Source organism: Suricata suricatta, chromosome 11, assembly GCF_006229205.1.
Source record: "Suricata suricatta isolate VVHF042 chromosome 11, meerkat_22Aug2017_6uvM2_HiC, whole genome shotgun sequence".
NCBI lineage: Eukaryota > Metazoa > Chordata > Mammalia > Carnivora > Herpestidae > Suricata > Suricata suricatta.
Window position 1 is genome coordinate 32290847 of NC_043710.1, and position 13490 is coordinate 32304336.

Consider the following 13490-nt stretch of genomic DNA (forward strand, 5'->3'; position numbering starts at 1 on the left):
CTAGAAATCAATTACAAGAAGAAAACTGAGAGAGACGCTAACACGTAGAGACTAAACAACACGCTGCTGAGCAACCAATTGGTCAATGAAGTTATCAAAGAGGAAATTTAAAATTAAAAAAAAAAAAAAATACCTGAGACCAAAGAAAATGAAAAGAAAAAGGTCCAAAATCTATGGGAAGCAGCAAAGCCATTCTAAGAGGGAAGTTTATAGATGAAGGAAGACTTTCAAGGTTATTAATTGCTTTGAGCCAAACTTGTGCTGGGAAAGCAGCTGTAGTTGTGACTCCATTCAGGTGGAAGAATAAAAAATATTTGGCTTTAATAGCCAAGCCCTTGAATTTCTGTTTCTGACTATATTTCACGGACCGTATATATGAACCTCAGTAAGACAGAAACACACATACGCTGAACCAGAATTTCCTGAAACGGTCCTTACTGTTACTACATTTGACATTTTATTATTTTTTCTATTTTATTCTATTCTTTCTTATTTTTAATTTTTAAGAAAGTTGGCAATGACCCATTAAAATGATTTCACAACCCATTAACTGGTGGTGAGTTGACGTTTAAAACAATATGCGTCTAAACAGAAGTTTTTGTGGGTGTTTGAAGGCAAGGACCGTGAAGTAATGTTTTCCTGTCAGTGGTGTTAATAAGTGTAGCCATAATAAAACATAAACCATTTAGTTAATTAGAATATTTACCATAATAAATGCTGTTAGATTGATTTCTTTTATGAATGGTGCATTTTGTCTGCTAGGATGAAGTAATTGAGTGTTTCCAATCTTCCCAGCTGACAATCCTTACAATACTTCTTGTTGATGTTAAATGGACTATTGAAATACCATTCTGTCTGTGTGTCTTGGCTGGTAATGAGCACTGTTTTGTCATCGTTAGGGTTACCAGAACAGCTGTTGACACCCGAAGAATGCCTGAGAACACCCGTTAAGTAGCAAGAAAACAAGGAATATTAGAGTTTAACCCTTGTCTGTTCCCGGGGTGCCAGATGCTAGGGTACTTGATCAAACTATTAAAAAGGAAAGCGATGTTCTTTTTCTCTTTGGAATTCAGTTTTTCTTTGCCATTTGGGAAACATTACTCCAGATTTCAAGCATTTTATGTGCTCTTTAGAGCACATCCCACACTTGAAAACTAGGCTCTGTTTAAAAAGACAACAAAAAACCTCTAAAAACAAGCCGGACTTGTTTCAGTATTAGAAAGTACTGAATTAGCCTACTTTTTATTTTTTAAAGTTGCTCCTCTAAGGATGTATACTTTAAGCCACACCTGCCTTTCGTTGTGGTGTGGTATTTTCACACCAGTGTTTTGTTCTCTCCCTCTTCTAACTCGTTGGGTTAGCATCTCCTTGAAGAACACACCCTTAAATGTCTCCTAGGCTGTATTGCTTCATTGAGAGCATAAACAATTACAGCATAAAATATTACCTTTGGAAATGAAGTCATGCGTCTTTCTTAATTGTGGAACCCTTGTAATTCCGAAGGGGGTATGTTTTAAAAGTCTGTGCTCATTCACACACTTGCTAACACAAGCAAATGTGCCCATGAATATAGGAAAAACATGAATCTAAGAGTTGCTTATTTTCTACTGATTATGCATGGAATGTGCAGAATCAGGAATGCCAAAGTAGGAGTCATAATGATAGATTTGGAAAAAACCTGAGAATTAGCAAGCACAAAATATTTTATAGTCCGAGAAGCTGTGTTCCAGAAGGGCTGGATTTCTTCTTTCCCTCCTTTCCTGCCATTGTAATGTATGGCTGCCAAAATGATCTATCTATGGTGAACTTGACATGCTTAAACTTCCTTTGGCAGCTCCAATTTCTGGAGGTCACATCAAGGCTTTCGGGATATACTTCCTGTGGATCTCGGTAGCTTCTCTCACCACCTGTAGCCATATTGCTTATAATGTTCAGGTTCCTGGGTAGGTTTCTCTCTTTGACCATTGTGGTTTTATCTCACTAGATCATGCTTTCACAACCGACAGTCCCTGGCCCTGGAAGGTACCCCCCACTCAAACAAACAAGTGATCTAGTTCAAAGTCTTTCATATTTTTCCCCCCATGAATCCAGTGAGGACTACATTTTACATCATGAAACAGTATATATGCAAAATCTAAATAATTGTGAAACAGTACTCGTTCTTTTTCTAGGTGATATACTTAATTTGATATTAGGTATTTATTACAATTTTTTTTAATGCGATTTGCCACCTGCTAACTACATTTCATCTTCCTCTCTGCACTAGCAGCTTGCTCTGGGAAGGTTGGAAGTGTTTGGGAAATGTTTTTAGTTGCACTAATTAGTGCGCCAGGGGTAACGGGTGCCAAGTGCCCTATAGTGAGCAAGGTTGTCTTGAATAATGAAGAGTTATCCTGCTCAACATGCCAATTGCGTCTCGGCTGAGAAACAGTGCCAACCTCATGAGTGAGAGCACAGATTGAAATAGCAGCTCTCCATAAAGTAATATCTGTCCTTTATACCTTGGCACAACAGCCTTGCCTTTGGAAGCCTTTCTCCAGTTCCAAGTTTGGTTGCTCATCTTCCCTGGCTGTGCTGCACACATCACAATATTTACTTATTGTTTATTGTTGCCTTTCTGCTGTCTCAGAACACCCCTCGAGTAAAGCTGTCTGACTTCTCTTTATATACCCAGTACCCAGCACACAGGCACAAACCTAATAGGTTTAGTAAAGAGAGAATGAAGAGGCTCAGTCTCATGTTGTGCTACAAGTAGATAGTAGAGGTTGGAAGAACAACACAAATGAAAAAGCAACAGAACAAAACTGCATCTTTCCTGACCCTGAAGCCAGGAGGTAATGTATATGTTCTTATTTATAAAAGCCAGGTACGGCCGTTGAGGTTTAATTTACATATGGTAGAACTCGCTTTTTAATGGACATTTCTAAGCGTTTTGATAAATACAATCATATAACCACCATCAAAATCAAAATATAGAGTATTTCCATCACACCAGAAAGTTCTCCTGTGCCCTTTTGTAGCCATCCTGTCCCCCGTTCTATCTCCTACTACATCCACCAGCTGTTGGCCCCCACTGCTCAGCTTTCTGTCCCTAAACGTTTGCCATTTCTGGTATGCCGTAGAGATAGAATACAGGGGCAGTTGGGATGGCTTAGTCCATTTAACATATGACTTCAGCTCTGGTCTTGAGCTCACGATTCGTGAGTTTGAGCCCCACGTGGCTCTGAGCTGTCAGCACAGAGCCTGGTTTGAGTTATGTGTCTCTCTCTCTTTGCCCCTCTCCTGCTTGTACTCCATCTCTGCTCTCTCAAAAATAAACATGAAAAAAATTAAAAATAAATGGAATACAGTGTGTATTTTTTTGAGTCAGGCTTTGCATAAGACACTTGAGATTCGTCCACGCTCCTGCTTGTTTCAGTAGTCTCCTTTTGTTGCTGGGTATTATTCCATTGTATAGATACACCAGAGTTTCTTTATCCATTCACCAGGTAAAGTATATTTGGGTTGTTCAGTTTTTGACCCTTATTTATATACCTAGCATTGCTGAGTCATATGGTCATAAGCACATGTTTATAAAAATCTGCCATTTGCTCCTGGGGGGCTCACTAGGTTAAGTGTCCGGCTCTTGGTTTTGGCTCAGGTCATGGTCTCACAATTCATGAGTTCAAGTCCCGTGTTGGGCTTCCTGCTGAGAGCATGGAGCCTGGTTTGGATTGTCTTTCTCTTCTTTCTCTCTGCCCCTCCCCTGCTTGTGTGCTCTTTCTCTCATAATAAATGAATAAACTTAACAACAACAACAAAAAACCCCACAAAGAATCTGCCAAACTGTTCTCCAAAGTGGTGGTACCATTTTGCATACCTACTAGCAGTATATGAGATTCCTGTTGCTCCATATCCTTGTCGGGACTTGATATTTTCAGCTGTTTTTCTTTCATACTTTAGCCGTCCTGATAGCTGTGTGGTGTGGTGGCCTGTGATTTACTTTGCATTTCCCCATTGCCTAATATTGAACATCTTTTTATGTGCTTTCTGCCATTCGCGTAATCTTTGGTGAAATGTCTGTTTAAATCTTTTTGCCCACTTAAAACTCCAGTTTATTTTCTTACTGAATTTTGAGAGTATTTTCTATGTTATAGGTACAATTCTTTTATCTTCTGTGTTTGGCAAATATTTTCTTCCAGTCTATTTTGTGTTTTTTCACTTTCTTAGCATGGCAATATGCCTTTGAGAGTCTTTAATAGAAAAATTCCAAAGGGGCCCGAGGTAGAGGTTTTTTAATCCAGTAGAGTAGATAATCATAAAATGAATGAAACATTATTCTCTATATCTCTTCTAGCAAAATGTTTTCATTTTTTTAAGATTTGAAGTTGACGTTTTCTCCAGCCTTTCTGTATTTTTAGGAAGATTATATTGTAGAATATCCAAGTACTTTACATAGATAATGACTTTACAAGGTGATAACTTCTCTCTGCTCTAACTGAAATTTATTTTTAAGCATCAGTATGGTGGGTTGTAGCAAATACCTTTCTAAGGACTGCAAGTCTGCAGGGAAGCAGGTTTTGGAATCTTTTCCACTTGAAAAGAGAGTCTTTGTGTTTGAAATACCAAGCAAGGCTCTAGATCACACAGAGCCGATTTCTCCCGCCTAAAACCGTAGTACAAATGTTGCACGTGGTATTAGAGGGCTGTCTGTTGTGACATTTCATTGGATTCTAGCAGTACCAAAAAACATAGAAGATCAGGAAAACCTCTCTGGAGCAAAATCTGAGTGAAGTGGTATAATAAACTGTTTTGGCCTCATGTCAGTAGTATAAAGAGCAGTATCTTCAAATATACACAGCTACCCTGATTGCTTTCAAAATGTAATAATGCATATTTTATTTTATTATTTTATTTTATTTTTTATTTATTTTTGAGAGAGAGCAAGTGTGAGCAGGAGAGGGACAGAAAGAGAAGGAGACACAGAATCCGAAGACAGTCTCCAGGCTTTGTGAGCCCGATGCGGGGCTGGAACCCACAAACCGTGAGATCGTGACCTGAGCCGAAGTTGGATGCGTAACTGACTGAGCCACCCAGGCACCCCAATAATGCATGTTTTAACAGTTAAATTTAATTGGGTGTTGCAATAAAATATAGTGACAGTAAGTGGAGAATAGAGTGATGGATTTTAATTTAAAAAAGGAGAAAAGAACTGTGAGCATATCGTTTGACACAAAAGCCTCACCATCCTAACACATTGCCTTGCACATAAGTACCTCATGTTAAATGGGTGACGCAGGATCCCCTTTTACAGGAACATCCCTAGCTAATTTTCCTTTGGCGTAGTGGTATTCAGTAACAAAGAGTTTCTCGTCCAATGATGTACAGCCTGCCAAAAATAGCATCAAGATAACATGAGATGGCAATATAGTAAAACCTTGGTTTGCAAGCATAATTTGTTCTGGAAACATGCTTGTAATCCAAGGCACTCATATATCAAAGCAAATTTTAAGAACCATTGGCTCAGTTGTGATCAGGTGACCTTGGCTTGCAAGACATTGCTTATTTATCCAGTTAAAATTTATTAGAGATGTTTGCTTGTCTTGCAGAACAAGTTACTTGCAGTCCAAGGTTTTGCTGGATTTGTACTTTTATTAAAATATATTTTCAAAGACGTTTTTATTTTACTTTGTAAATGAAGAATCTTAGGTGGCAATCGGTAAACATGTTCAGAACTGTGTGATTTCACATTTGTAAAAATATATACCATACGTAGAAAAAAACCTGTAAGGACACCCATGAAATAGGACCAGGGTTATTGCTGGGTATTGAGATTGTGAATGGTTTTCTCTGTATTTCCGTTTTTAAGAAACGAATATACATGGATCACTTTTATAAAAAGAAGAGTGAGAGAGGGAGAAAAAGAGATTGCTTGCCTAAAGGTATGGAATCCTGTCAGAAAAGAAATGAACCCTTCATGAGCTTTGACTAGGATTTGGTGTTCTGTTTATGTCAGCGCAATTGGTGGACAAGAGAGACCTTCCCTTCCAATTTGTTCAGCCAGAGGCATCGTTCAAATTTAGTTCTAGATTTTTGTTTTTGTTCATACGGTAGACTTCTGTGATTAGAGACTGACCTGAAAATTTTGGCTAATTACAGAAGACCCTAGAAAAGTCATTGGGATATCTATTATCAACATGTGCTTGTTGAATTTAAAGACACAACCATTTCCTAGAGAACATGAAAGAACCTAGTGTTCTCTAGAACCTGGATGTTGTTTAGGGACTTTAAACTGCTGGGTAGTATTCAAGATATCATCAACAATGTAGCAGTAGCCGTACACTTTTATCTAGTGCAAATAGGAGGGCTTATTCAAATTTAGATAACATTGGGTCAATCACAGTATATTGCAAATTAAATAATTCTGTGGCAGGAGGCCCAGACCCAGAGAGCATACAATGGCGGAGTCAATGGTGGTACACGTTCGGCCATCAGCAAACAGGTTAGGCTTGCTTCTGGAGCATTTTACGGGGATTTTAAAAAGGTACCTTGTTGAAACACGATGTTCCTTTTTACTCTGTAGAAACTTTAGAAGTAGTGAATTTTATGAGGGAAAAAAGATGAGAGTTTAACCACTGGGGAGATTTAGCAGTTTCAATTAAACAATTGTACCCTTTAAATTTTAATTTTGAAGCCAGCCACTGCTAGTGTTTGAGCATTCAGCTTTTTCTTTTCTTTTCTTTTCTTTCCTAATGAAGTAATGTGCTTTTGTATTTCTGATCTCTGCGGTAAAAATTTGGGAGTATTACATTGTGTTGGCATAATCTGCTGGCGTATGTTCTGTTCTAGTTAATGTATTTTGAGAGAACTAAGTTTAAAGAAATCTGTTATGGAACAAATATGTATAGAAAAGATACATTCAAACACCCCTTTAAAAGTTCTGGGTTCTGTTCACTGTTTTTAATCACTGAACTCCGAAGTCATCCTAATAATGGCTCTTGTCTTCCCTTGTCCTTCCAAAAATTTCCTATAAGAATGTAATTCTTTCCTTCCTTCCTTCCTTCCTACCTTCCTTCCTTCTTTCCTTCCTCTTCTCCTTCCTTTCTTTCTCCCTCCCTCTCTTTCCATTTCTTCTTTTTCTCTTTCTTCCTCTCTCTCTTACTTTATGCTTAATTAGCACCTCAATGCCTACAGAAGGAACTTTTTTCTTTTAAACTGAAGTATTTGACCTCAAAGGGCTTCTTCAAGCTTAAAAATCTTTGACTGCTGGAGTTCTGGCGGTTAGAGTCTAGTTTTATAGTTGGAATGATTCCAGGTTCTAGGTCTTCTGTACCATTTAATGTTTCTCTTGTGTAACACTGGTTTTTGAAATTTCTGGGGGAAAAAAGGCCACCAAAGGCAGTGTGCCACTTGGCCTGCTAGCTTTCATGACACTGGACTCGGCCAGCCAGCTTCCAGGAGCAGCAAAAGTATGGAGGATAGTAAGCTGATATCTTATCATTTATTTAGCTTCTTCTGTGTGACTTGACATTTTCTGGTCTTCCCAGCAGTCTCCAAGGTCTGGTTATTACTGCCTTTTTTTCCCAAGTGAAGAAGCCAGGGCTCAGGAGAGATGAGCAGCTTACCCATGACTGCACAACTAGTCTTCGTAAAATCATAAGTAGACCTTGGTGTGTGTGGCTGCCAACCTGTGCACTTCCAGCTATGCCAGGCCAGACCCAGTTACGGCCAGCAGCCCTCTTAACATTGCCCTCCGAGACATTTGCGAGTGGGCAGTGCTCTGACCTTGCATGATTTTTGGTTTTCTATGGTAGATTTATTTTCTTCATAGGGACCCGGGATGTCAGATCACTGAGTTTAACTTCAGAGGTTACTGCTGAAAGATCGTGTTGCTCATATGAAAGTCAAACCACTGATCTCGAGGTTTATCTTTTAGCTGAACATTTTCTATACAAATTTGTAACTTAACGTATTTTGTTAATTCGTATGGCTTGTGAGCCTGAGATGTTTGTAATTATGGTGTAGAGTTTTCCTTTGTAAATTGTTACAGTTAACTTCTCACTCCCAGCCTCCTTTCCAACCGTAAGCTCTCCTGTTGGTGTTGGTGATGTCAGGTCTGGAATCTTCTCCAAGGCTTGTCTGTAGGTTGTTTATCACCATTAGCCCTCATTATTTTAAATGAGTACCCACCCACCTTATAATCTGTAACCACATGTTTCCAGAGCTGCTCTGGAGATAACATCTTTTAGGCTCCCCCTTCTGCTTTTTTTTTTTCTTTCTCATTCTTGAATGTTTTGTTTAACTGAAGCTCGGAAAGTATGAGGGAAAACACCTTATAAAGATATAGAACCTCTCTAGGTGGGTGAAAATTCAGAACATTGTGGAAACCAGTACCTAAAGCTTTGAAACAAAACCTCATCACATGTTTAAAACATACTAGTTTGTAAATGTAGAGTCCTACTAATTGCGTTTATAGCTCACAGCAGAACTGCCTGTCATGTCTTGTTACTCTGAGGGGAAAAAATGAGAGAAGTGTATAGGTGTCTGTGTTTTAAAAAATTGGAATGCTGAGAATAGTGTGGTGTAATTTCTAATTATGTGTCTTTTTATGGTGAGGCAAGTAATCAGTTTTTCTGTTACTGTGATGTTCACCTGACTTCAGGCATGCCAAGCTTAGGGGGAAACTGCACAGAGTGCCTCCTTTTGTCAAGTAAGAAATTGTGCTTTTCCTCCTTTCTCCATTTATTGGAATGGCTACAGAGCCCCAAAGTCCTGTGATATTTTACAGAATCACTGCTTACTCAGATTATTATTTTTGCCTTTCAGCGTGACTAAACATTTTGTTGTATTCATAAGAATGATTTCATTGGGTAAGATCAAATGGGTTTGCGGTTCGAGTGACTCAGTGGTTTATAATGGCAAACTAATAGCCTTTAAATTTTGCATTATGGTAAATTTTCCAGAAACATACCTTTTCCACAAATGAACCTCATATATATTCATCAGGGAGGATGGGCCCCTCCATGAAAACTACAGGAAAAGATAAATCATAGCAGCATACAGTTTCAGGCAGGGAAGCCCCTTAGCCATTCGCTTCACTGCTCTCATTTACAGATGAGTAAACTGAGGCCCAGGATTACAGAGTGGCTATGTGGCCGTGCCAGGAGTTGAACCTCCTTCTTCAGAAGCACCCTATTTTTGTACTATTTCTTTAGTGTCTTGCTTGCGTGTTTATTAAAAACAAAGGGTTTCCCCTTCCCTGCACAAGAATAATGATCACTGGCTAAATTACTATCAGGGCCTGTGTTTAAAATTAATTCCTTGAGGGAGGGGCGCCTGGATGGCTCAGTTGGCTGAGCATCTGACTCCTGCTTTCAGCTCAGGTCATGATCCTAGGGTCATGGGACTGAGTCCTGCATTGGGCTCCATCCTGAGTGCAGGGTGTGCTTGGGATTCTCTCTGTCTCTCTCTCTCCTTTCTTCTTTCTGCCCCTCTCCCCTGCTCCTGTTCTCTCCCTTTCTCTCTCAATAATAATAATAACAATAATAATAATAATAATTCCTTGAAGTATATTCATTTTGCTTTTCTCATACGTTATCTTTAATAGAATTTTAGTGATTTTCAGTGATAAAATTTTGGAATGTGTGTGGAATTTTGGAATCCCTACGGATGTAGGATTCATCTCGAGAGCAGTTTCATGCTCAAAGAAATTTTTATTAACTTTGGTTCCTCACTTTCTAAAGCTCTTTACAGTTTTTTTTTTAATTGTCAAACAAAGGTTCTCTTCCCGGGATTCACTGATGATTGTACCAAGATCTTAGAGGCAGTGTCCCTTTTGCTTTTACCCATGGTAGAACTGTGTGTTTGCTTTGTATCTTTTTTCCTTCAAACTTTTATTTATTTAAATTCTAGTTAGTTAACATGTAGTGTAATATTCGTTTCAGGAATAGAATTTAGTGATTAATCACTTACATACAACACCCAGTGCTCATCCTAACAAGTGCCCTCCTTAACGCCCATCTCCTGCCCACCTCCCCCCATCAACCATCATTTTGTTCTCTATCATTAAGGGTCTCTTATGATTTGCTTTTCTTTCTCTGTCTCTCTTTTTCCCTTCCTATATGTTCATCTGTTTCTTAAATTTCTCATGAGTGAAATAATATGGTATTTGTCTTTCTCTGACTGACTTATTTTGCTTAGCATATGCACCCTAGCTCCATCCATGTCATTGCAAATGGTAAGATTTCATTCTTTTTGATGGCTGAGTAATATTTCATTGTATATACAAATATATGACATGATGGATTTTTGGACTCTTTCTATAGTTTGGCTATTGTTGATAATGCTGCTATAAACATCGGGGTGCATGTACCCCTGTGAATCTGTAGTTTTGTATCCTTTGGCTAAATATGAGCTGATGTAACTGCTGGGTCATAAGGTAGTTCCACCTTTAACTTTCTAAGGGACCTCCATACTATTTTCTAGAGTGGTTTCACCAGTTTGCATGGCTTTGCTTTCTATCTTGACTATCACTGGAGAGAAGTAACAGGATTCACATGATACTTGGGAAGGCTCCGTGTGCAGTTAAAATCATGGACTCTGGAGTGCACATTTCCTATTACACCTTCTGTTGGGTGGCCGTGGGGAGTTCTGTACCTCAGGAAGCCCCAGGTTTCCCCACTGTAATGGGAGATCTTATGTGTGGTCGCACCACGGTTTCAGTGTTGTCTGTACATTAGCCGCTACTGCTGGTTTTGTGCCTGCTGTTGCTGTTATTCTCAAACAGAAAGGTTTCCAAGCTTGCCTTGGGAAGAGCTCGTAAAGAACACTGCAAATTCCATTTCCAAATTTCAGTGAGTGGAAAAGATAGGGAGAAGAGATTCACCTACTTTGGTACTGAAGGTGTCATCTCTTTTAAAAGAAAATTTCACCTAACCAAATTAATAAAAATCATAGTGTTCTTATTGTTAGCTGATTTTGGTGTTTTCTTATTAGCTGATTTCTCTTCTACTTTCATAGATCTCTATGTCTAAGCCAGTGATGAGGCAATCACACTTCTGAATTTTCATGGTGAATTTTAGAAAGGAGAGAGACCCTGAGGGCTCAGCTGCAGACAGGAGGCAGAGGAACCTGATTTGAGTCCCAGTGCAGGCTGGGACTCCCCCTCTTAGAGTGCCTTGCCCTGTCTTTCACAGTGTCCATATTAAACAGAGTGTAGAAAGAGAAAACCAGTTGAGGAGGCCATTGCCAGGGAGGAAGGAAATGGTTAATAAAGTATTTTTTAGCTGTTTGAACCTAGTTAATTTTCAAGTTATATCATCAAGTGAGCTCTCTCCTTTCTGCTGCTGCTTTAAGGAAAAACTGTAAATGGACAGCATACCTGTCATGTAAGCACATGTCTCTAGGCTGCATCTGTTTGTAGGCTAAAAATGAAATCCCCTTATAGCTATTACCTGGAAGACTTTTATAGGTTTTGCAGAAAAAAATGACTGGAATACAGCTAGGACCTGTTTTATTGTCCCTGACAGTGACTTAAGAAGCCACCTTTGCCTGCAAATCTTTTATCGTGCCCTGGGGTATTCATTTGTTTATTTTTATCGGGACAGCACTTTGAATACCAGAGCACTGGGAAATCAAACTGGCCCAGTCATTGTAGGTAGTTTGAGGCCGTTTTCTCTTCTTTTCTTTTCTTTTTTCTTTTTCCTTCCCTTTTCTTTTTTCTTTTCCCTTCCCTTCCCTTCCCTTCCCTTCCCTCCCCTCCCCTCCCCTCCCCTTCCCTCCCCTCCCCTCCTCGAGGACACTTGAAGGGGGAAAGGAAAATCCAGGACCTGGGTACATTTCTAAATTATGGGACATAATTTATAATAAAAGATTTAACATTGTATTTGGAAGCCAAGTTATGACTTTCCCTATGTCTGTCTTGTGTGCTCATTTTTCTTCTTTACAGAATGTCAACAGCTAATTATTTTTCTGAGTTAAGTTCTTTAAGTCTAATACCACTTAGTTAAAAATCTTAACTTTATGTTTTCCAGGGATATCAGTATGAACAACATTACTCAATTACCAGAAGATGCATTTAAGAACTTTCCATTTCTAGAGGAGCTGTAAGTAATATTTTGAGAAATATGTTTTATTTGTGTTTTTGTTTCCCCATTCTCTTTGGAAGCTCTTACAAAAGAGATAGTCTAATGTTTCTTAGGGAACATTCAAATAGCTCAGTTTCAGGGAGCTTTGTGTGCAGAAGAAATCAGGTTGTTTTCGGGGAAACAAACTTGATTTTTTTAAGCAGTGTAATTGCTGAAGTTATTTTTGAAAGCCAGAACTAAAAATGTTACGTTCATAGGAATTTTTTGCTGCAATTATTATAACCATGAATGCTACAGTGACACAAGTTAATTACAGTGTTATCCTGAGATAACAAGGCTGGGGTAATTACACATTGTTGCCAGAGGAGTTTCTGTGTGGGTAACACAACCATAAAAAATAATACAAGGTATTTTAGGGTCACGATGCAGGAGGCAATATTGTTGCAAGCAAGCAGAAAACTGAGTGTGGGGCCCCTTGGACACTTACACATGGCCTTTGGGGGTTGGGTGAAGGCATGGAACATCATCCCAGTCTCTTAGAGCACCTCTAAGAATGTTTCTGGACTCGTCAGCTGCAGCTCACATTTCCAATTTAACAGTTGACATTGTGGAAAATTTCTTTCCATCTGTTTTAACCTCCGTTTCGTTTTGCTTTTCAGACTTTTTTTTTTTAAAGTTCACAATAAAAATAGGCACTATTACATTTTAAAGTGATTGGAAACTATAAATGATGTTAGGAATCCAGGTAAAAAAAAATAAAATCAGATTTAAATCAAGCTTAATATAGGTTTTTATGGCCAGGCTAATGGATTATGTAATATGTGTAGGTAAGAAGGGAACAGTTTGATACTAAGAATATCAAAGAGATAGAGCCCTGAAGGAATCTAAATTCATATTATGGACTGTATCCTACAGCCCAGCTGTTGAGTGTTAGATCCAAGTCTGCGAATGTCTCCTATGTTAGCTCAGCCTTTCCCCAACATGGGGAACAGGAATCAAATATAATCTAGGCAGGTTATGTGTGCTCCCTTGCTTCTGACAAGAGCATTGAAATAGCAGCTAAGGATTTAATAAAGTTTTGGAGAAATTTTTCTTCCAACACTACTTCGCTGAACACAGTGTTCCCACGGCAAAAATTGAACAGAGATCATTTGCCACTTCTAAGCTTGTGAACTGGGTCAAGTTATTTAACCTCCCTTTGCTCAGTTTCTTTGTCTTTAAGGTACAGATAGCAACAGCCCTCCCTCTGGTGAAGACAGAATGAATTAATAGATGTTCACTGCTTAGGACAATGCATGAAACAGAGCAAGTGTTATGTAAATAATAGCTAGGATTTATTTTACTATTTTAAAAGTGGATACAAAAAGCAGTGGAATATATAATACTAAATGTTACTTTTGGGGAAAAGAATTAAGTGTGAACATT

The 13490-nt window shown here is 38.7% G+C and overlaps 1 protein-coding gene across 1 annotated transcript in view; it reads left to right on the plus strand.

The window, feature by feature from the left end:
• Positions 1-13490, plus strand: part of LGR4 (leucine rich repeat containing G protein-coupled receptor 4) — a 97252-nt gene that overhangs the window by 41942 nt on the left and 41820 nt on the right. The window contains exon 2 of the mRNA XM_029957735.1: positions 12012-12083. Within this exon, the coding sequence (XP_029813595.1) occupies positions 12012-12083 (72 nt within the window). The remainder of the gene's footprint in view (positions 1-12011; positions 12084-13490) is intronic.